The 24,180-nt window shown below is 38.9% G+C and overlaps 1 protein-coding gene across 1 annotated transcript; it reads right to left on the reverse strand.

The window, feature by feature from the left end:
* Positions 1–498: 498 nt before the first annotated feature.
* Positions 499–24,176, reverse strand: ALG5 (ALG5 dolichyl-phosphate beta-glucosyltransferase). The gene is made up of 10 exons (XM_071737960.1): positions 24,006–24,176; positions 22,958–23,129; positions 21,665–21,711; positions 20,422–20,490; positions 19,123–19,215; positions 17,512–17,625; positions 16,173–16,232; positions 11,774–11,925; positions 2,883–2,968; positions 499–1,736 (listed from the first exon to the last, which is right to left on the reverse strand). The coding sequence occupies exons 1-10, from the start codon at positions 24,075–24,077 to the stop codon at positions 1,624–1,626; spliced, it is 978 nt and encodes a 325-aa protein (XP_071594061.1). The 5' UTR covers positions 24,078–24,176; the 3' UTR covers positions 499–1,623.
* Between the last annotated feature and the right edge of the window lie 4 nt (positions 24,177–24,180).

Below are 24,180 nucleotides of genomic sequence, written 5' to 3' on the forward strand. Positions count from 1 at the left end.
GCTCAGTTAGGAGAGTTACTAAAGGGGTTATCTGCAAAGTTTTGGAAAAAAATTATAGAAAATGCACAAATTAATTAAAAAAATCCTATAAATTTAGAATCCCCTTTTCAAGCTTTGACATCCAAATCAAAAGCAAAATTTTTCCAAAGATGTAACTAGATGTTTACTTATCATGCACAAAATTATTCATGACCTAAGTCTCGTCATTTGAAAAAGGTGAACTATTTTAGTTAAAATTTCAAATAAGCTCAATTTTAAGTTAAGACATGAAGAAAATTTTAGGAATCTGCTTTTGAGAATTGGTTGGCAACTCTAATTAATTATAGGCAAGGCTACTGTTGTCCAGGGTTAATCAGGTCAATTCACTTTATCAAAACAACAAAGCTGGTATTTTATTCTAGCAATAGTAACAAAGAGTCATGTGATGGATCCTGCAGAAGTGGTAGAGATGTATGTGGACTAAGCAAAAGAATAAAGCTTGCAAAATCAAACTGAAGATATTTTTTGAGAATTTATTCCCAGACATCAATTTATAGAAAACTGAGGTAACTCTAACAGAAGCAAAACTCAATATTGCAGAAGGAATAAGAAAAATCACCAGTGAAATCAGATATGAAAACACAAGCATACACCATACATTGTTTAAATCTGTTCTCATTTGTACATGTTTCTGAAAGAAAGACTGGCTTAGTTTTTTGGCAATCCACAACTTTTCAAAGCAATTTTGAAACTTGTGTACTGTAAGAGAGTAAGTAACATTACCAAGAAAGACCCAAGATGCCTCCCACCCTCCCTGATCTCATTTGAAGCATGAGAACTTCAAACTGGCATTGCTAATGTATCATTGGGTCTCATTTTTGTATGCTCTGAATTAGCATTCCCTACCCTTTTCAGTACAGATATGGAGATGCCAAGGTCTCCTAGACTTGAGCATATAGTACTAATTAGTACACATGGACAAAATAGACTTAGAAAAGACATTTTAAAAAGAAATGTGCTTTCTCTTGGACCTTCTACAGTCTGGAGCTGATGTGCAGTTTGATCTCAGACAAACTTTCAGATTCAGACAAAATAATTTGGAATGTCAAGAGACTACTATCAGTTTTTAGAACAGCCTTATGAACATTACAGTTACAATTCAGTAAAACTCATTCATGTTTCCCATAACACTGAATCTAAATGTGCATCAGCATGAACCGTGATTGATCATTCCATGTTGCAATAAATTTCCAGATACTACAGAAACAAATGGTTGTGGTCATTCACAACACAATATTGCACCTTACAGAACAGAGCAGCTCTTTTTATATGTATAAAAAAATTCCAAATGTATGATGAGACAAAAGCAGATACATTTATTTGAATGAATTTATAAGACATGTTAAAGCTATTAATAAAATAAAAACCTGATTACCAGACAAGAAAATATTTTTGGAAATGCTTTCTCTTTTCAAAACACTGTAGGAATTCCCTGCTGACCATCTTAAAAAACACATAAATGTTGCAAAAATGAAACATACAAGAGCAAAGAAGAATTACCTCAGCTTTCATCACCACTTCACTGATTGAAACCGTTCTTATGTTCCATTAAGTATAATAATATATTTGGAAAATGTAAATAACCTAATTATATTTTCTTGTTTCAAGCTGCCAGGCACCAGTCATATATCGCAGTCGTATAAAAAGAAGATCCCTGCCCATCTGCAGCCAGCTCCAAAAGGGAACTAACTTAGAACCTGTGATTAATGAAGAAGAAAATCATGAAGACATTGTTAGAAAAAATGAGCATTGGTAAGAGTCACATTTAAGTAGCCATGAACCTCTGCGTTCTCAGCACATTTAGCTCTATAACCTAGACCTTAACATTAATAAAAATTTATATTGTGAAAGTTACTGGTTTATAATAATTACAATATACCAAAAGTGGGAGATTGGAGTTTGCAAGCAGCACAGTAATTCCATGCATGTCATAAGGTGTGTAGTCTTCTCTGCAACAAGGCTTTGTTCAAGTAAATAGGAAGCTGAACACCAATAATTAAGCAAATTATGATTTCTTAGTGACTTTGGAGAAGAGGACCACCACTTCTGTCTTACAGCAATAATTTGAATGTGCCAATCTTTAGGCAAGGTATGAAACTATGCCATCTTCCACCTGTGCTAACATCTGTGTTAGGTGCAATATGCATGTTGGACTGCATTGAAAGAAAACACTTTTTTTCCAGGAAGTTGCCTTAGGATGTTCTCCACTTGCTTGCACCTGTCATTACCACTGCAGCTCATTAAACTTTCTCCTGTTCATGGGTTGTGTTGAGAAGAGATTCAGATTAAAAAAATTAAAAAAACATGAAAAACAAAAAAAGAAGGAATTGCATTTGATGGGAGGAAGTGAGCAGAAGCAAGCAGTATCTCTTAAGCTGGCTTTGCTCTGAAGATATGTGTGGAGCTATACTTTCCTGTAGCCCAGTAAGTGAGACCTCCCTACAGGTCTGAAAGAACATCACATCTTAAAAAGAGAGGGTGCCCTAGAGGAGGCCTTAGGAGGTGGGCTGAGAATTTCAGAAGGCAAAACATAGTGAAACAGAGTTAAATCAATACCCTATGACAGTGACAGTCAGCCTTCCTGCACAGTGAGAGGATGTGCCAAAAGAGTGCTCTGTCTACTTTTGTCTCCAGTGGGAATGCAGTTTCCCTTCCTTGCTACCCCTTCACCTACTCTTCCTGTACCATGCCATGACATAAGGGTGGCAAGGACATGAAAGTCAAAATTTGTATGGAAAGGAGGCTGTGTGTTATCAACACAGATAAAGCATGGGAAACCCCTGGGTATTTTATTCTGGATCGACACGTAAGGAATCTTAAAAGAATATAAACAATTTCCATACCTTCAATTTCAGTCCAGTTTACAGCAACTTCTGCTATAGGTATTCTCAACCGTTGAGCTATATAAAGAAGTTCCACATCAAACGCCCTGAAGTAGAACAGGAAATAGCAAATACAGTCACATTTATTTTGGGAAGAAAGGTGGTGGCATGGTTAATTTAATCCCTAGACAGATTTAAGGATAGTGGTGTTCAGTTATGAAGTTTGTACCAATGCTTTGCAGGTCAGATGCACATGAAAGGGCAATTAACATAGCCAATACATAGTCTACAATCACAGAGTCATAGAATCCTTCAGGTTGGAAAATATCCTTAAGATTAACCTAGCACTGCCAAGTCCACCACTAAGCCATGTCCATAATCACCATATGTACAAGTATTTTAAATCCTTCCAGGGATGGTGACTCCATCAGTTCACTGGGCAGTCTGTTCCTTTTAAGTGAGTAAGTTTTTGCTAATACCCAAGCTAAATCTCTGCTGGCACAACTTAGGGCCATTTCCTCTAATCCTGTCTCTTGTTACCTGGGAGAAAGAAGCAACACCAACCTCACTACAAATTCCTATCAGGTAGTTGTAGAGCAGTAAGGTCTGCCCTTAGTGTCCTTTTCTCCAGATTGAACAACTCCAGTTTCCTCAGATGCTCCTCATAATCTTTGTTCTCCAGACCCTTCACCAGCTTCATTGCTCTTCTTTGGACATGCTCCAGCAACTCAGTGTCCTTCTTGTGGTCAGGGGCCCAAAACTGAACATGGTATTCAAGGTGTGGCCTTACCACTGCTCAGTCCAGAAGAAAAATTTCCTCTCTGGTCATGCTGGCCACACTACTTCTGATGCAGGCCACAATGCTATTGGCCTTCTTGGCCACCTGGGCACACTGCTGGCTCATACTCAGCCAGATGTTGATGAGCATCCCCAGGTCCTTTTCCACTGGGCAGCTTTCCAACCACTCTTCCCCAAGCTTGTAACACTGCATGGAATTGCTGTGACTCAACAGAATTTCACTGAGTTCTGTTTTTGAAGGTATATGTCTCAGTTTTGTGCTCAGATAACTGCTCACTTTTAATTCTGTCACAGTCATGACTTAGACTTTTAAACTTTTTTAGACTAAGTAGCTGAATGTATAGTGTCAACCTACATCTCTAGCAGTTTCACCAAAGGAGATGACTATCTCCTGTGACTTTACACTTACCTGATGCTTTTTCCTTGTATTTTTTAAGGCAGTGGCACAGAAGTGGTTTTTATGTTACTGTGCATAACAACTGGAACAACAATTATACTTTATCTGTTGACCATTTACTGTACAACACAAAAACCCTCTTGAGTGATCTGTCTTTTTTGCTGGCACAATTGTTGGCAGGTTGTGCAGTAAAATGACTGGGAGAAGTGATCCTACTCTAAGACACCTGCGCCCCATCTCAGCTTGTCCAAAATATCATAGAATCACAGAACTAAAGAATGTCAGGTTGGAAAAGACCTCAAGGATCATCTGGTCCAACACTTCTAATATTATTGCTTATATGAGATGTCTCAGCACCCCATTGAGCTGAGGCTTAAAACTTTATGTAGTGGGGGAATCCACCACTTGTCCTGGGAGACCATTTCAATGTCTGACTGTCCTCATAGTGAAAAATTTTCTTCTTGTGTCCAAAAAGAATTGCATCAGGAGCAACTTGTACCATTGCTCCTTGTCTTGTCCAGGTTACTCCTTCTAAACAGGGAGTCTCCATCTTTGTAGCTTTAAAGTACTGTAACATTGTAATAAGCTCTGCCCTAAGCTCAAGGTCTCTTCTCAACTGAGCAAACCCAGTTTTCTTAACCTTTAGGAAGGTCTCCCATGTGCTTCAATCCTCTCAGTTCTCTGCACAGAGAATCATTTGCCTGTTTCACTCTTGCAACTGCATGCTCAGGTATGTCTTCTGGATCTGAGGCACCCAGGATTTTGATACTAGCACAGTGGTTTGGTAACTACAGGAAGCTAAACCTTAAGTGTTAAAGAATCAGAAACAAGACAAGCTTCGAGTTTGAAGTCAATGGAACAGATGTTCCAACACAGCTTAGAAAGGTCCTGAAACTGTGGCTGTGAGGCTGCCAAGTCCAATTCAACACTAGTTCATGTTTGCATCTCCTTGAATTCTCATCGCTAATTCCAAGACAGTTTTCTTTTGTCACTGGAGAAAATGTATGCAATAAAAATAACATTATTCATCTATGCTTCAAGGGCCAGCTGAGTTCAAGTGATTGGTAATCTCATTTAAAAATGCAGAAAGGGACAGATAGGAAATCAAGAGCTGGCAAAAAGACATTAGCAGGTTGCTAGCCGAGTTCAGATGTTATTTCCTTCTACTTCAAGCTACTCTCCCCTTTTAAGCAGCACAGTGAATTTCTGCAAATCTACTAACAAATGCAACAAAAGAAATCCACTTTGAAGTGTGCATGTAGGTATGACACATGTAGGTACCCATGAAATTGTTACCAACAAGGATCAAACTGAACTCACACTGTACATGTATATTACAGGAGAGCTACTGAGTTCATTCTGGACAGCATTAAAACATATAAAGGCAGCATAAACAAAGGTTGTTTGCAGAGACCACAGTTACTGCATATAGAGAATTTAGAACAACTTTGCACATCTGATTTAGGACACAGGACTTAATTGTCATGAAAAAAAAGTTACAGCAATAAGTGTCTGGGGGTTTTGTTTTTTTTGTTTTTTATCTCAGTGAACTAAATCTGCTCCAAGCAGCATTGTCAGGCCACTCTTTTCTTTAAATGAGGATTTAAAACTATTTATTAATTATGCCATGGTCTCTTCTACTGAAGTTGTATTATTTAAACTTTTGCTTACACTTCACATTTCTGAGCCAAAAACCCCATGTAGTCACCTTTGAAAGTTTGAGTCATGTATTAAGACTAAACTTAATTTTGTAATACTTACTACTTAACTGACTAAAAATCTTAAAGAGACACAGAATAATTGTCTGATTAATTATACTGTATGAGCTGCTCTAAAAATATTACTACATTAAGTATTAGCCTAGTGAGCTAATAGCTATTTGCAACAATCCCTACAGACAACCAATTACTGGAATGTTGGTATATACATCACAGTACAAGAGCATAAAATAGTTTGGTGAACACTAACACTCAAAAGATTAAAAGCAGAGGAATGAATCAGGTTTAACACTAATACTGTTACATGTGGTTGCCATTTGTGTAACAGCGAACATACCCTGAAATTACCAGACTGCTTTTCCAGGCTGGAAGGAGAATGATTTCCATAGCATACTGCTGGGATACCTTTCTGATTTCCCTGTTACCCATCACTTCTCAGCACACCTCACACATACACCAGAATAGCTGGCTGGGGAATACAGATGGCAGTGCCATCTTATGTCAGGAAGTTGATAGTGTTACAACTATACTGCAGATAACCAGAACAGAAGAACCATACAGAAGTTTCCATTGTCATGATTTAAGCATGAATATGTTAGGTGGAGTCTACCCTAGAGGAGATCAAAGCAAGACAAGTGGATGAGTTGGTGAGAGTGCTACATGTGTTTTGACACAAAGCCATTTGTGACAAGTTAAGATGTGACAGAGCCACTGTTAGAAATAGCAGGGAGTTATTCACACCATGTACCTCACTGTACTGCAAAGAGTGAGAGTAGGTGCCTCTGGGGAGGAGGGACACAGCTCAGAATACCCAGAATTTGGCTGCAGTCTGAATGAATTCAGGCTCTAATCTAAGCACCCAAACTTAAGATACCCAAAAATAATAAAGTGTGACAATTTCCCCATCCATTTCTAATGGTGTCTTCATGATGTGTTCATTAGCACAAAGATGAAGCATAAAATACAGAAAAACTTCTCCCTCTGGTTGTGTTTGTGCTAAGGTGTATTTTTGGCTAAGTTACAATTTAAGGTATGGCTGGCTGAAATTCAGCTGAATGCTCTTCAACTAACTCAGCCCTTTTAAACTGAACCCTTCAAATACTTCACTTAGAAGATACCTATCCTGCAAAATTACTTTGTATTTTAAAATACTGGGGCTCTCTTTTTACTGGTCAAATATTAAGTATTTAAAATACCAAAACCTAAAACAGTTACACTGTTTTAACAGAAATTGTGGACTTTCCTACACCCCAGCACACACTTGATGGGCAGACAAAACTTACAATGACCAAAGAGGTTTAAGCATGAAATAGGATGTCAGGAGGTTTAGCCTGTTAGTACTGCTCCAGCTTTACTTGGCTGGAAGTCCAGATATACCTCCCAAGAGCAGTATTTTTTATATGACAAAACAGACTTAACAGCAAAATATCTTTGTGTTGATTGGATATTCATAAACAAATACCCTTGTCATGCACACAACCAGGCAAAAATTCATTCCACTGCCCATGTTGGTCTACAGTGTCAAAGAAATGGAAACCCTATTGTACCCTACAATCCCTACCAGGTTGGTGAGGCTTTGAGCAACCTGAATTCGTGGGGGGTGTCCCTGCCCATAAAAGGGGGTTGGAACTGGATGATCTCTAAGGTCCCTTCTAACCAAAACCATTCTATGATTCTATGAAAAAATAAATCCCTGTAGTAACATGAACATTTATTTTTCTATAGTTTTTATACAGACTCACATTTAGATACTAGTGACAAACTGGAGAAACAAACACTGCTTTTTTACATTGAGCTCTCAGTTTTTAAACGTGAAACAGCAAGGTTTGTTCAGTGCACAAGTCAATTTTTATAGACAAAAGTAAGAGCAACAATTTGATCTAATCAGTGATCTGCTGAGTTGTGTAATACTATTATAAATTGCCACTCTACAAAAGATGGCAATCAAACCAGGACTATGTTTTGAATTTCCCCTCATTTTGTCAATATTCTAGGTGAAACAGTAACTGCTGCTATGTTGAGTTCTCCTAGGTAAGGAAAGACATCTGCTGGCTGGAAGAAAATTCACAGTATTTTTTTTTTGTAGTCAGAAGAAATCAATGACCAATTTTAGGCCAGGAAAATTTTGTCAGTGAGACTCTTTTAATTTTCTACTTTTCCTCCTGTGCATTAAAATCTGACATAAAGTTATTTCTCAGGTCAACACTGTAGATGTAGAACTAGAGATTCTTCTGGAGTCTGAAAGTGAGTAATTTCAACTGTCTCTATAATGTTTTTAAAATACCTCTTTAAATTTTAAGTTTTAATAAAAAAAAATGTGCTTCATCTATTTTTGAAAAATAGCTTAATGGTGTAATCAGATTCAGAACCAAAAATGCAAAGCATATGCTCTCTCTTCAAAAGGTTGCTCTTATTTCAAACTAATGTCAAAACTTTGGTAGGAAGTAGGAAGTAGATTTCAAAATCTTTTAGTTTGCATTCATATACACACAGCCAGCTCTCCAAACCACAATTAAACAAAAAAGTCAAGAAGAACACTCACCAGAAAAGGTAGTTTAGGATGTAAGCATGATTACTAAGTATCAAATATATATAAAATTTCCAGGATCTAATAATTTTCAAATGCTTTCTAAACTTAAGGTTTAGATTAAAAAAGTATTCTAGGAATATCTTGGTGTCCTTTAAAATGTTACATGATCCTTATTACTATAATGATGAAACAGTACTTTTCCTTGCATATTTGAATTTGTTTTTAAAATTTCCTAAATATAAACATCTAAAAATCAAATTCAGCACAGCAAGAAGAAAGCTGTGGTCTCAATTTTCTAGTATTTTTACCATTAGAGAGGTGATACTCAATTCAATGTCAACAGGAATAGAAAAAGCAGGAAGGAAGCAGGAAAAAATGAAGGCCTAAGCAATTAGTTTTGCATTCTTAATGCAGCTGATATTGGGTTATTTCAAGAACATTTTGTTGCTGGAGCATGCCCAAAGAGCACCAAAGCTGGTGAAGGGATGGAGCACAACACTTAGAAGGAGCAGTTGAAGCAATTGGGGTTGTTTAGTTTGGAGAAAAGAAGGATTAGGGGCTACCTTACTGCTCTTTACAGATACTTGAACACAGGTTATAGTGAGGGGGTGTCTGTCTCTTCTCCCAAGGAGAAAGTGATAGGAGAAGAAGAAATGGCTTCAAGCTGAACCAGGGGAGACTTGGGCTGGATATTAGGAAAAATTTATTTACAGAAAGAATGACCATGGACTGGAACAGGCTGACCAGGGAGGTAGAGTCATGATGCTGAAGGTCTTCAAAAAGCATGCAGATGTAGCACTTGAGGACATGATTTAGCTGACTGGTGATACTGGGCTGACAGGTGGCCTTGATGATCTTATAGAGGTCCCTTCCAACCTTAATGATTCTATGAACAGAGACATTTCACTTATAACTACTATTTTCTTTAATATATCCACCTTCCCCACATTCTTATACTTTCCTGTCTCCCAGATTTTATGAATGCCAACTGGGGAAAGGGCCAGTACTCTGTTTTGTGCACTGACATGTTATCTTCCAGTTAGGACTGCTAAATGGCTAGCTGGGAAGCTTACAAGTAAATTTTGAGTCCTTATTGTAGCTTTTTCTTCAGCAGTGCCAATAATCTGTGCTTCTCTCCACCATGGGGGCTTCAGTTCCCACAAAAGTCGAGAAAGTTCTTGATCTTGAAATCTCTGCTGTTCTGCTAGAGTTGGTTTAAATTAGCCTGCAAGTATGAAAATGAAGGCAAGGAAGCACAGAGTCTGCTGAAGAACAGATGAGGATAAAAACAGACAATATATTGCCTGTTTTAGAAAGAAATTAAACCAAATTTTTTAAATCCTACTGCTGTTTTAGGCGAATTTGTGACTTGGAAGCATCTGAAGAGCTGTTTATTGGAAGAATTTGAGTCAATTTTCCTGACAAAAAACCCCAAACATTCTTTATCACTAACCAGTATATTTCATAATTTCATAAATAAGAAAAAACTCAGGAGATTAGTTTATGGATTACTGCAAATGAAGGAGGAAGAAAAAAAGGCTGCTTTCATAGCACCACATATAAGCACAATTAACACACCAAGATAAGAAAATCTGGTGTATTCCACACCAGCAATTTAATTACCATAAAGCAAGTTAGCAATATCTCTTTTTCACTACCTCTATTCCTGGATTATGGGATACAGCACAACTACTTTAACTCTTTCCTTCCTTTGTGACTAGAGAATTTGAGTGGCAGAAGAAAGCTTGTTAGGATTTTTATAATAAACTAAACACTTTACATAATATGTCTGATAAGTGAAATTATATTATAAATCTTCAGTTTGAAACCAAGTAAGATTGAAGATTGCACTTTTAAAGATTAAATTGATTATTCTCATCTACTTCTTTCAGTATTTCTTCTTGAAGCACTTAATTTATGAAGTGAAGTTAAATACAGTAAAATTGAGATGTGCTCTTCTGGGCCTTGCTTTTGTGTTGAACCATGTACTCAGAAACACAAAATTTAGACAAAATTGTGCATACAAAATTTACAGAATTTTATAGACTAAGTTTGGTTTTGGAGGTAGCAGCACACATCATACCTCCAGTGCAGCTATAGCTTTACTTAGGTCAACAACTAAACCACTCAGGTAGGAAAGTGATTTTCCTCATGCTGTCTGCTCACAATTCCAGATTTGAGTCAACAAAACCTCTACATTCTGCACCAGAAGGCCAGAAGTATTGGAATTGACCAAGACTGTAGGACTGCACACATTTTTGTATGGGAACATTGTTTAGTAATTCTGTTCCCTGTCAGCAAGCAGCAGGCATTGAGAGATTTTCATGGATGAAGACAACAGTTAGAAAACATTTGATTATATTTAATTAAGGCATTCTTTTCACCAACAGTTGTGGTGTAGGAAATTTACAGAAATTATGGTATTTGTGTAGAAACAGTGTTTTCAGTCCCATAACAGCAGTCATGACAGTGTCACTCCCATAAGGGAACTGTTCCAGCTAAATCATAATGAAAGAGAGCTCTAAACTAATTCAAACACTATGCATCCTTTTTTTCTTTCTCAAATTAATGAGATCAGCAGTCCCCTCATGAAATATTCTAGTAAGAAAATAAGCAAAGAGTATGCATTTCCTTTTGCTTTGAGCCTTTAACAGTTACAAAAATCTTATCATGGATGGACTTTAGGCAAGACACTTTGGTTAAGAAGCACTGAATGGTGACACTGTAATACCTGAAATATAGATTGATAGAGGTTCGAATAGAATTAGTTAGGACTCCTAACTTTCCTTATCATAACAAGAGATTATATCAATTTCTCACTTTACTTGCATGGCTCATATCTGTAAAAGCAAAGAGGACTGTCAGAAATAGGGGATGTTGTAATAGGGATTACAACAATCAAAAATTGTTTGAAATTTCTTTTAAAGATGAATAGAGAAGAGTTACTTGGATTTTCTTTGTGATTGCTACCCTCTCCTAATCAATCACCGGTTGTTCTGACAAGGCAAAACCAAACTTTCTGACTTAGTATTACATAAATCTTTCTATACCACGCACTAAAGTAAAATGGACTTGCAAAGAGTTGATTATTGCCACTCCAAATCTCAGCAATGCAGTCTTAAAGACCTTTTTGCATTTTACATTGCATGTTATTTTAAAATCAAAACTTAGTAGGCTCATCTGTTCCCTTTCTCCCTATCCTCACGAGAAGAAAGAATAAAATCAAATGCCTAGCTACTTCCTAAAATATATCTTAATAATAAAATGGCATTCCTGGAAACTACCTGGGTATTTTAGCATAACAGGAAATCCAAATTGCCATGCAAGTAGTACTACAGTCAGTTAAATTGAGCAGCCAGGATTTATACACAGATATGACATGCTTCATAGTAAATGCAATACTGAAACTACCTTTTTCAAAGTCCTGTTCAAGTAGAAAGCAAAACATAGTAACAAAAAAAAGTTTTACCAGCGCTCTATATGAAGAGTTGAGAAAGTCCTCAAGGCAGCTTCTCTGGTGAAAAGTTTAAATCCACACTGTGTGTCCCTGATCTCTTTGACACAGAGAAACCACACAAGGAAGTGGAACCCATACATCAGAAGAGTTCGGAAGTAAGAGCGCTGTGGACAAAAGGGAAGAAGGTTGTGATGAGTGAAATGTTTGAGCAGAGCTGGCTTACAGAACTATTAATCCTGGTTTGTGATAGCTTTCAAAGTTTGTAAACTGTTTCTGGTTTGCACTGGAATGAAACCAGAGTTTTTCAACTGTTACAGTAAAATAGAATTGCAGATGTAGAAGAAAGACTTGCAGTCAAGCACATGGTGAGAACACTGGTATAGGATATGAAAACTCCCAAGTCCTTTTTTCTGCTTTCCCTAATTCAAAGCAGCTTTTCATTCTGAATATTACCTTATTAAGTGGAGCACAAATCTGCACCTGGATTTCAAATTATGAGCTGGACTGTCATAGTATCTCCCCATACAATTTCCCCAGAAAAAGAAGAGTGAAAGCAGAGGAGGATGGCATCCTACAGAGGCTCCATGCTCTACTCCACTGGACACTATCAAGCTATTTTTCCCTTTGCACAGTCCACTTGGTTTCCTAAAAATTGGATGAAGAAGTCCAACAAACTCAAAAGTTTCTGTGACAAAAAACAGAGAGTAAGCCAGCAGGGCTGCACAGACCAATCTTAAGCCTATATGCTAATAAATAAACAGCTTTCAGCTGCTACTCTGACACAAAAAAACTTTTTTTTTCAAGTTTTATATTGCAAAAACAACAACAAAATAGAAGGATCTCTTGTTATTTGCTACTCAATTCTTTCATTCAAGAGTGAATGATATCCAGAGCTTGCACGCAGTGTGCTAAGGTACTTAAAGAAATGCAATTGGAGAATGCCCTTTTCTGCAGTGCTTGATGGACCAAGCAAATCCAGGCTGTGCAAGGTAACATTTAATTTTACATTTCCAGTAATGTTACACAGTCAGCTCTTTTGGTTTTTTCTGTCACAAATAATATCCTATGTTCTTGGTAAATGTTCTCCCAGCCTGCTCTTTGGTTACACTTTTGTTCTTGATACAACAATCATACAGATAAGTTTGCCCAGACCATCTTGGTTTCCAGATGTCCCTTTAGTCTTTCATTCAAAATGGCTCCTGAACAACTAGAACTCTGATCCACAAACCCCTTCTGAACTCACTGTGGGTCTTAAGCTCAATTTAGGTGATTATATCTAAGACTGCAAGCCAAATACCATGCAAAATCTTTAGGAGCCAACAAGTTAGCTGGTAAGCATCTCTGGGTGATAAGAGATGCCTTTAAAGCTAATAATTTCAAACCTCACTTGAAAAATGAGGAGATACTCAACTTATTATGTAATAGCCTTTGGCTAAAGGAAATTAAAAATCATTGCTTGTGCCTCTCAAAGTGCTCTAGCCCTGTGCTAATGGTTGATATGGTACAGATTTATTGGCTCTTGTGGAAAAAGTGAGCCACTGTATGACCAAGAATATAGGGAATCTTGTCCTAAAAAGGAAACTCTAAGAGGCTGCATGACTGTCAGCCAGTGAAACTGTGCACCTACTTCACAAGAGGAGTGCCTGGTCCTGTTCATCACTCCCAAGACTCCTTATGCATGCCATACTTATGGTCTTGTTGAAGTACATCAACAATTCTGGAGGTAGAACAGAATTCTTGATGTGTTGAGACTGAATTTAAGGGTGAAATTCTGGTCTTAATACTGAAACACATACAGCTGTTTAACACAGTTTCATTCTATTGCTTTAGATGCAACTATGCCCAAAAAGAAATCCCAACTTCTCAAAGATTGTTTTGCACTTTTTTTATACCTATTTCACCACACAAGAGTCTCTTCCTGATATGGTACAGGTAGTCTTTCCTTTTCAGTCTAAGGGCATGATGAAATGGGCTATATATTTCAAACAGAGTGTAGTGAAATGAGGCAACCAGGTGCCACTAATTACCAGGTAGTGGGCTGAGCTTGTGTTCAGCCCACCTGTGCCTGATTAGGGTGGGCCCCTACTGCGCATGAACAGGATTAGGGGGCCAATAAAAGGTGAGGCTGGAAGCACAGGCTCAGCTCATTTCTGAGCAAGCCAGCAGAGAGGTTGGTCGAATCCAGAGCAGTAGCACTGAGCCAGGCTAACCAATCCTGAGGGCAACAGAATCAGAGCACTATTTGTGCACTTTCTGCTGGAACACCTGTTGGACCTTGGAGGGCTGTGCCCTAAGAGAGGTTCATCTTGCAACATCTGGTGAGGAATGCGGGCATAGACGTCGGTTTGGCCCTTGCTCAGACAAACCAGAAGAAAGGGAGCCAGTTCAGCTCAAACTAACATCAGCAGAAAACCCAAGCAGTGGGGTAAGAAGACCTGCTACCTTCCCTCCCCACCACTGATTCACCAAGAAAAAGAAAAAGATGGGATCGTCATCAAGTACCCCCGCTCGTGAGAAGCCGATGACATGGGCAAAGGAGCAAGAACTCTCCTCCTCCCCGTCCGCTGCGGCCGCATGGGAACTTTGGCAGGAGGTCAGTGACCTGTTGGGAAGCCTCCATACTCAAGAAACGAATAAAAACACAACCAGATTAGACAGTACATGGGGAGTGGTGATCAATGCCCTACAAGAAACAAAAGCCGAGGCGGAAGCTGCCGCCACCACCATTGCAGCGCTTCCGCCAAAAGCTGGCATTGATACTGCGGCACCACCACCAGAAGCAGGATCCGGTGTTGTCCCCACAGCGCCTCTGCTACCCACTCCTCCTCCTGAGGGTGGTAAAACCTGGAAGACATTCCCAGGATTGACGGACAACGGCCTTGCCATCAAGGGCATGACAGGAAAGTCACATCATTCTATAGCTGAGTTTCTATCAGACATCGGGCCAGAGGAAAAAGAAGAAGCACCCGCTCCGAGCACCGAAAGCAATGTACAAAAGAATGCGAAGATGCCAACAGCTCATGCCCACTACCTGGTAATTAGTGTCACCTGGTTGCCTCATTTCACTACAACAGAGCATTACTACCTAAGCAGCTGGTGAATCCCTTATCACAAAGGCAGAAATACGGAGAAACAGGAAGCAAAGGATGCACGCACTTATCCCAGAAACCGTACTTCTGGACTAAAAGATAAAATCCTGTTTCAATTCCTCTTCCTTGTGTAGCAAGACCTTCAAAGATGAAAAGGAACATGGCTGCACTGAAGAAAGTTTATTTATATTCAGTACCATGCAATGAAGCATTTTTTTCTGGGATCAAATTTATCAGCTACATTGCCTCCATGTAGTAGCAGCATTTCCAGGACATGCTGGCTTCACAGACAGCAAATAACTGCAAAGGGCATATTCTGTGCTATAAGCATGCAAATACCATGCCAGAGATTTATTCTAATTTCTGGAAATGAGGAAAGTTTTGGATTTTTTTTTTTTTTTTTGTGAGGCTGCTTATATACAAGCAGCAATATTTACAAGAACTCTTTCCAGTGAACCACTCTAACACCACCTGATAAATCAGAAGAAACAACTCAAGATTTACCAAGGGCTGAACATTACCAAGAAGTGTAACTTCTTTTGAACTTCTGTAACTATTTTAGTAGTTGTGTACATATTTTAGAATGGTTTCAAGTATTAAACTTCAGTATAAACAAAGCTTACTCTTGAGAACATTAAACATGATGAGCAAATGACGTTGAAACAATTAGCCCAGCAATGTGTCTGCTGCAATACAAGCTCCATGCCTGTGCTTTGTCAACTACTGTCTGCCAAGACACCAGAAAACCAGATGCAAGATAAGACCGTGTGCTTATGCATCACTGTTTATTCCACAAGAGCCACACACTGAACAGTACTGTCTCTGTGCTCAAAATTAAAAAATTTTAATATGAGTAAAACAGAAAAATTGCAGTACTTCCCCACGAATCGAGATACTCTTCAGTTTGCCACTAATTATCCCTAACTTTTTTCAAACAGGTCTCAAGATCTGCAGATCAAGCTCTTGCACTGGAAGAGAATCAGTATGAATGAACTCATCAGTTGCCTTCCACTCCAGCCCCAGCAGTGAGCACTACCTACCAATTCTGTAAGGGATCAGAAGCTCTTCTTGTAAGATATTCTCAGCTACGAAAATGAAACCCATAAACTGGAACACCAACTGAAACCAGTTTGAAGTGCCTGAAATCTAGAACACATCCTTTACATATGAGGAAGTATATGCTAAACTTAGAGCAAGCTTTTTCTACTTTTTAGATTCCATTCTTTTAGAAATATTGGTTATTTAACTGTAATATGCATTGAGAAGAATCAAATATTTGAAGCATTTGTCGATTAGTGCACAGTAGAAAAAGGGAAACAAACCTTTGCTATTGAGTCCTTCTCCAGATGAGCTCTTGAACCACAGGAAATAGCCATCTGGTTCTGCACAGGAATACAAATTAGAAGACTTATTACTTAAACCAACATATTCAGGACCAGTGGAATCTTCTGTTGAGAACTGTACAATAAAAACTTCCAGAAAGCATACTTTTCTATTTCTTTTAGATGCACTCTTTCTACTGCTAGATTCTGAAGCTAAAATCAGTCTTTTCTACAATTAGCAGATCATCTAAAACATAGTACATTTAGCCTATGGTGCATGCAAAGTGCTGCAAATAATTAAGGTCTGGTTTAGCTTCCACTGTTCCTCTGAAGTAGGCATACAATAAATGCTCTAAAGATCACAGATATGTATTCAGTACTCCTAGGCACTCAACAGTATAATGTTAATTTTCCCTGAACATTGCACTGTGCTAGGGACAACAGAATAAAATACTTGTTTCACTGACATACCTTCAAAAAAATAAAATGCCACAATATCCAGCCAAAAATACAATCTCAGATCTAAAGAGGTGTCCAAAACAGAAATGTTAAAATTATTCTCATTCTTACCACCCCTCACATGAAATTCCTCAAATCTGCTACACTTGCATGCAAGTGATGGACTTGATCCCAGCAGCTGCTGCCACCTTAGTAGCAGAGAGTGTCAGGGAAACACCAGCACCCAGCAGCTCTTGCACTTGCACAGGTACAACCCCTGCAGCTCCTGCTGGAAGGCTGCACATCATTCTGGCTCTTCTGGAAACCAGCTGCAAGTACCTCACTGTTCTCTCCATTTAAGCACTAGGCTAAAGAAAATAAACCTCAGCTCTTTCAAGTCAGGCACCCAAAAGAATGACTGTGCAGGGGGGAGGCCTTGTTCCACAGGTTTTTGAATTTTTATTTACAATAAAAGTTCTTCCAAATACTGTCATTAAACTAACAACTCTGAGAAAAGAGAACCGCTATAAAATAGGGTGAAATCAAGATGCAACATAAAGGTACATAGGATGACATAGATAGAAAGAAAATACAAAACAGTTAACAAAGAAAAAAAAGGGTTTTAACTGAGTAGGCAACAGCTGGTATTTATAGAGAGTAGAACATCTTCAAAGGAAAAATGGCAAACAGAACAATATTATGTACTGCACTGAAACAGGCACAGTGAATGAAGACTAGAAGCTACCTCCTGACAGCCTATTCTTGCAGCTTCTAAGCTTCCACCTAGGTCTTCAGACTTACATCCAGACCTTCAATTGATCTCAAAGATCTCAAGTTGAAGAGAATTATAAAAATCAATCTGTATGCATATTAAACTGAAAACATGAGAATTTATACTCACGGGCCATGGCTGAAGATTTCTTAGACCTTCTTCTACTTTTTCAATATCTTCAAATTTTGTAGCTCCATCTGCGTCAGCCATAAGAATTTTTTTTCCTCGACAACTAAAGACACCCTGCAATTGAGACAATAAAAACCAACACCTTTGAAATCAGTATTTACTATAAGCTAGGTGCTGAAAACACCACAAAACCCTAATGCAGTAACTAGAACAGAGGTATCTCAGAGATTCAACACAACAGGCCAGTCTTAATGTTCTGCCACTAAAGACAATTAATGAATTTATACTGTAGTAACATTGAGAAACTTCACAAACTGAGTCCCACAGTGACAGACAATGCACGAACATGAAAGGTTAACAATCCCTCTCCAGAGAAGCTTGCAAATTAAAGGCTTTACAAACCAAAATGGTTAGGAGACAAATTGCTACAAGGGAGCACAAAGAAGCAAGGATTAGTGGATGCCACTGCACTGAACAGCTTTTGTCATTTCAGCAATGGAAAGGAGGATGCAGTGCTATTTTTTTCCTAAGACTGTTTCAAGAGAATTCAAGAGATCATCTTAAATTAGTTTTGAGAAATATGTCTTGAGTCACAGTATGACTGCAAAACATTTGTGATCCACCAGGTGTCACAGCTTGTTTTGCCATATTCTTGGTCAGAGATATTTTACAATTTTTGAAGGCCTCCATACAGGAAAACAATTAGCAGTATGGCCATAACCAAGCATGTGTGACTTTGGAAAAGCCTGTCAAGGAAATAGGAGGATACACACCTACTCTACATTTTACAGTGGAAAACTGTATCTCACAGGGAATCATTCTCCTTCTCATGGAATAACTTAAAAACTGTATCCTTCCACACTTCCTAATTTCACGGTCTTCCCATTTGTTATACTGATTTGTCTATCAGACAGAAATTAAATTGACATACTAAAGATAGAGCTTAAAATACAGTCATCAATAACTCATAAGTGATGACACTATTTTACATAAATGTGCCATTCAACTTAGGAAAAAAAATGTGCAACTTCTGAATGTGCAATACCTACTTTATTTTTATAACATGATGATTTCATCTATGTGCAAATGAATATGTGAAAACATACACTGCACTCCTTCTGCTACCAAGTGCACCAAGTGATAGCAGTGGGTGTCAGTAAGCACAAAGTTTACTGGATGGAAGTGTCTGCTGATGATCCATTTTTAAACCCACAACTAAAATCTCAAAAACAATGTTTGCAAATTTAGATGAATTTTCTCTAGAAGAGCTTTATTTGAATACGTAAAGGGTTTTCTTGGTTGGTTTATTTTTTTAAGTGTAACCCTATTTCTACATGGAATTAAAAGGAACATGAAACTCAAGTTTAACTTTTTTTTTCTCCTTTCAGTTCTCATATATAAAAAAAAATTCTTACTGGTCTTGCCAATAGAATACTGTTTTCAAGATCTAAAATAAGGTTACTTTGAAAATAGTTTTTACCTCAATTTATAGAAACTGTGGCTTCTGATAATCATTATGTTAATTCAAAATATCAATTGGCACAGCCCTATCTTCTGCATATGTGTGCACAGGAAGTTCAAACAGAGAAGGAGATGAAAGTTATCAATTACCATCCTGACTGCTCCTCCTTTCCCTCGATTTTTTACCAAAGAAAGCACTCGCACTTTGTCGCTTCCATATTTCTTGCAGTACTTCATTGCAACCTGATAGACACACAAAAAACCAGCATAAAACAAAAACAGGAATCAAGGTAGTTTACATTTGCTCACCCTTTTAAAAACACAATTATTAGCACAGAGCTATAACCACTTCAGTCGGCACAAACACATTGCCAGTGTTTGCTGGAGTCTGTTTGGGAAAATAAAAATCAGTTCACAGTCAACACAAGAAGACTGAAGAAGCTGGTCATGTTTAATAAGAACAGGGTATTTCCCCAAGCAACTCTAAACCCCACTCACCCAAGATCAGAAAACTCAATACCAATGTAATTTATATCATAATATTACAGATCTTTTATACCAATGCCAGGAGTTAATCGAAGAAAAACAATTTTTACTACTGCTACCCATTTTTCACTTTTCTTGATGCTATCTGTGGCTTTAAACAAAAATTCAGTGATCTAAACTCTCAATCACATTGAAGGGATATGCACATTTTATTTCATGATGTGGAAAAGAGAAAGTAGGAGGTTTTTTTTCCTTTGATCTTTTTTAATTAAAGGTTGCTTCAAATCCTCGTGAGTCCACACTGTTCTAAGTAAGAAACAATAGCAGAAGGGATGCAAAGCTATCAAAAAATACAGATGAGCAATCGCTTCAGGGAAGTAAGTGAAAAAGCAGCATTCATTTCAGTAGCCAATTCAAGCATTTTCCAAGCAGTAGCATAAAACCCCTCAATTTAGCCAGTTTTCCTGTCCAGTGACACACATGAAAGCTGAAGCAGAACTATTTTGAAAATATTACTACTGGCATTGGGATTTTTAAATGAACAATGCCACAAAAGTTATGGGAAAGAGCTCTACAACATTCCAGCTGTTGAATCAATCACAGGATGAATCAGCTAGTGTGAAAGGCTTTTTCACTTCCTCAGGTTCATATTCACACCACTGTGCACATGTAAAATATTTCATAGCAACTTTGCTGATGCTAAGATTATAATTCCTAGAATCTCAGCTATAGGAAAATGGATGTCACAGCCACCAACCATGAATACAAGGATTTGCAAAAGAATCACACGTGTATGTGTGTATATGACATCCATAGTGCCTACAGGACAAAGACAGAAAGTATTAAGAAACAGTAATTTTAATTGTTAATTACTATGAGTACCAAAATGTAACTGCAAAATATTGTTGTTTTTCATAAACAGTATAAAAATCCACACCTCTGATTACTTGGTTGATTTCTTACCTTTGTGGTTTGATCTTTACTACCATCATCAACCACTATTACTTCGTAAGTGAAAGAAGGATCTCGTTTCTTGAAAATAAAAACAGAAATAATACATTTCATCCCATTTCTTAAGTAGGTGGTAGGTCTTTCAAACATCAGCATTTTTTTCTCTTAGCCGTTTTTAACTCATTCTTGGTAGCCAACAGGCACCAACATGTATTAGATTTCTTAAGATGACAATTACAATTAAAGAATTTTGCTATATTTGATGCCTGTTCCATTACATTTGCTTTACACTGAGTTTTCCTCAACTATCATTTAGAACTAAAAAATCAATTTAGTTGTGAAAAATGAAAACTTAGAACAACTGTTAAGAAAACTTGAACAAAATAAAACCCACAAACCTTCACAATGGGCTTCTTACCCAGAGAACAAAACCGAGTGAAGAGCAGATACTTAAAAAACTTGTTGGAACAAATGAGGGCTCAGTTTAGAAAGATAAGTGTATGTTTAATTCTTAATCATAGAATCTCAGAATGTTTTGGGTTGGAAGGGACCTTAAAGATCATCTAGTTCCAAACTCCTGGCATGGGCAAGGACACTTCCTACTAGACCAGGTTGCTCAAAGTCCCATACAGCCTTGTCCCTGGCCTTGAACACTGCCAGGGAGGGACAATCCACAACCTCTCTGGACAACCTGTTCCAGTGTCTCACCATCCTCACACTAAAGAATTTCTTCCTAATGTCTAACCTAAATCTACCCTCTTCCAGCTCAAAACCATTGCTCCTTGTGCTATCACTACATGCCCTTGTAAAAACTCCCTCTCCGGGTTTCCTCTAGGCCACCTTCAAGTACTAAAAAGACCCCTTTAAAGTTTCCTTGGAGCCTTCTGCAGGCTGAACAACCCCAGCTCTCTCAGCCTGTCTTCATAGTTCTCCAGCCCTCTGATCATCTTTGTGGCCCTCCTCTGGACTCACTCCCACAGCTCCATGTCTCTCCTGTGTTGTGGGCTCCAGAACTCTGTCTTGCAGAGATATCATGTATACAAAGATTTTTCATCATGTAGTAGTAAACTGAAATTTTACGTAACTTAAAAATACATTCAAGAACTAAGTCTAAAAAGCAACTGATACAAGCCAGAAGCATTACTTCTGAGTGGCTAAATAATACTCTTTAAATATATACCAAAATAGCAAAGTAAACAGATCACTGACTTACAATACATGAGACAAAGATAATGTATTTTGAATATGAAAATACCTGTCTTTTTTCTAGATAATCCAAAGCTTCATCCATCATAAGTGGTACTAGAGAAAAGGTGGACTTCAGGTTAGTAGATTATAACAGGCAAAGCACCAAAAGCCCCAAAAAGCCTCTTGCACAAGCAGAACGAAAAGGACCAAAATGCAAAACACAGCAAATTGCCCTATTGATACCACTTGAGCTTCAATAAACAAGCTGAGCACCTGCAAATCCAAGCGCTGTCTTTTCTGAATGCAAAAAGAACAACACAAGAAATCACACATATACATGGCACAGGAGACAAACATTTCTTCTAAAGAACCAGCTTTCCATTTTGAAACATGTAACTGTCAACCTAGTATTTGATGAAAAACAAAGTAATTCTCGTTGACTGTCCCTGCAAACCAGCGTTGACTTTGATTCATTTAAATAAGCTGACAGAGAAGGCAACAAGAGGAATTCCTAGTACTAGTCAATAACATGCCTTGTCTTACTAAGGCTGCTGGCCATGATGCTTCAGCCAACAAAAGACACAAATTTTGTAGCTGATTTATCTGCACATTACAAAGGTTGTGTTTACAGTGGATGCTCATTCCTGAGCACATCTCCGGGGATTATTCTATCTCCAAGAAGAGAGAAACAACTAAATGAAGATCGCAGGAAACATATTAGGACATTGCTTGCTGAAAATATGTGTAAGAACTAGGACTAAAGAATGCACTGGATCTGAGAAAGGGACACCCTACTTTGTGTCCAGATACATTGTACTTGCCACCATCTCTCTTAACAGAATCCCAAAAAGCTCAGTATTTTCTCTCATCAACAAAAAGAATGACATGTGCTACCATGTCAATTCCAAGTACAGCTTTCTAGAGCTTGAGTCATTTCTATTGCAGATACTTAAATATCTGGTCAAATGAAAGAGAAACCAGTAAGATCACCCTTTTTCTGCTTGTCTGAAGCTGCTGCTGTTGCTTACAGAGTGGGAAGCTCCAGAACTAATTTTAAAAGTCTTTTTCTACTGCTTGCCTTACAGCATTTACAGGAGCAATGAGCAGCCACTCTGCTGGACTTTATTAAAATAAAGAAGATTCTTACAAGTACCCCATGCTATTTTTAGCAGCAGAAATCAAGTTACACAGTGTCTTAATTTTGAAATTTAATGTGCTTGGACTGTTTTCTGGAAACTGTGTCCAAAGTCAGACACATAATCTGGGCTGCCAGAATCTACTGCTACAATAAACTGATCTCTGCATTACTGTAGTAACAAAACAGGTTTTTCTCTTTTTCTCAAACTAAGAAAAATCTTACACCGGTTTTCCTCATTGTATGAAGGCACAACAACAGAGAGTTCCTTTGTAGGGGGATCATGTATACTTGGTACCAATTCTTTCCCGCCTTCAGCATTTGTGAAGTATTTCTCTTCTTCGTGACGCTGAAGGGTTGGCATTTTGACAGCAGTTACATGAGCAATCACACAAACCTGTGATGAAAAAGAAATAAAAAAAAGCGTTGAGCATTTTATAAAGGTTGACCTAGCTGTTAATTTTGCTGCAAGGGCCAAACATGCATTTTTTTGTAATGAGATGGCCAGTGCTGCAGTTCTTCACTGACCAAATCACAGAGCACCAAAACCTTTCCATGCTGTTTGATAACTCTGACCCACTGTGACACCTGCCACTGTCGTTGGCTTGTTGCTGTTTTCAAGTAGATGCCTCCAAAGTTGTGGTCCAAGCCCCACTACCTCTTCCCACTTCTACCACAGTCTGACACTGCCTCCAGTTCTGCAGAAAGCCACTGAAATCCGTGGGATACCCCATAACCATGTGTGCTGCAAAACTGGGGCTCTCATAATTTCTATGTATGGATAAAATGAAGCTGTAACACTTGGGTTTTGAAGTACTTCCACTGGAGAATGCCACATACATGGCACTGGGGAGGGGCAGCTGAATTTCACTTTTCAGGTATTAAACTTCTCCAGTCCCAAAATCTCCCAGTCCCTCAGAAACACGCAGGGCTGGCAGGCCGGGAAAGCGCCTCAGCGGAATGTTTCACAAAGCGTACTAAAACGACAAAACGCTCCATTTAAACCTTCTCCGCAAAGCGTTTCCCCTCACGCCTTGGGAAAACATTCCCCGCACGAAGCCGCGCAAAGGCTCAGCCCCGACAGCTGCTGCACAAACGCAGCCGGGTGCGAACGGCCCTGCCGGGCTGGCGGGCCCGCAGCCGCCCGCGGAGCCCCCTGGGCAGGCCCTCGGCTACCGAGCACCCCTGCACCGGGGGCGGACAGGGCGGCCCCACGCACTGCCCCCGTCCCGGAGGCTCCCCGGGCCCGCGGTGCCCGCGGCGCGGCTCTCACCAGGACGAGGAGGAGGGCGGCCAAGGCCGCCAGTGCCGCCGCCGCTTCGGGTATAGACAACCCCAGCGCCATGGCCCGCGGAGGGCGGCGGGCGGGGCCCTTTCGCGTGGGGACAGCGACGCGGAAGCACCGCCGCCCTGTCCCTCCCCTCCTCGCCCCGCCCGGGCAGGGGCGC

Source organism: Heliangelus exortis, chromosome 1, assembly GCF_036169615.1.
Source record: "Heliangelus exortis chromosome 1, bHelExo1.hap1, whole genome shotgun sequence".
Classification (NCBI taxonomy): Eukaryota; Metazoa; Chordata; class Aves; order Apodiformes; family Trochilidae; genus Heliangelus; species Heliangelus exortis.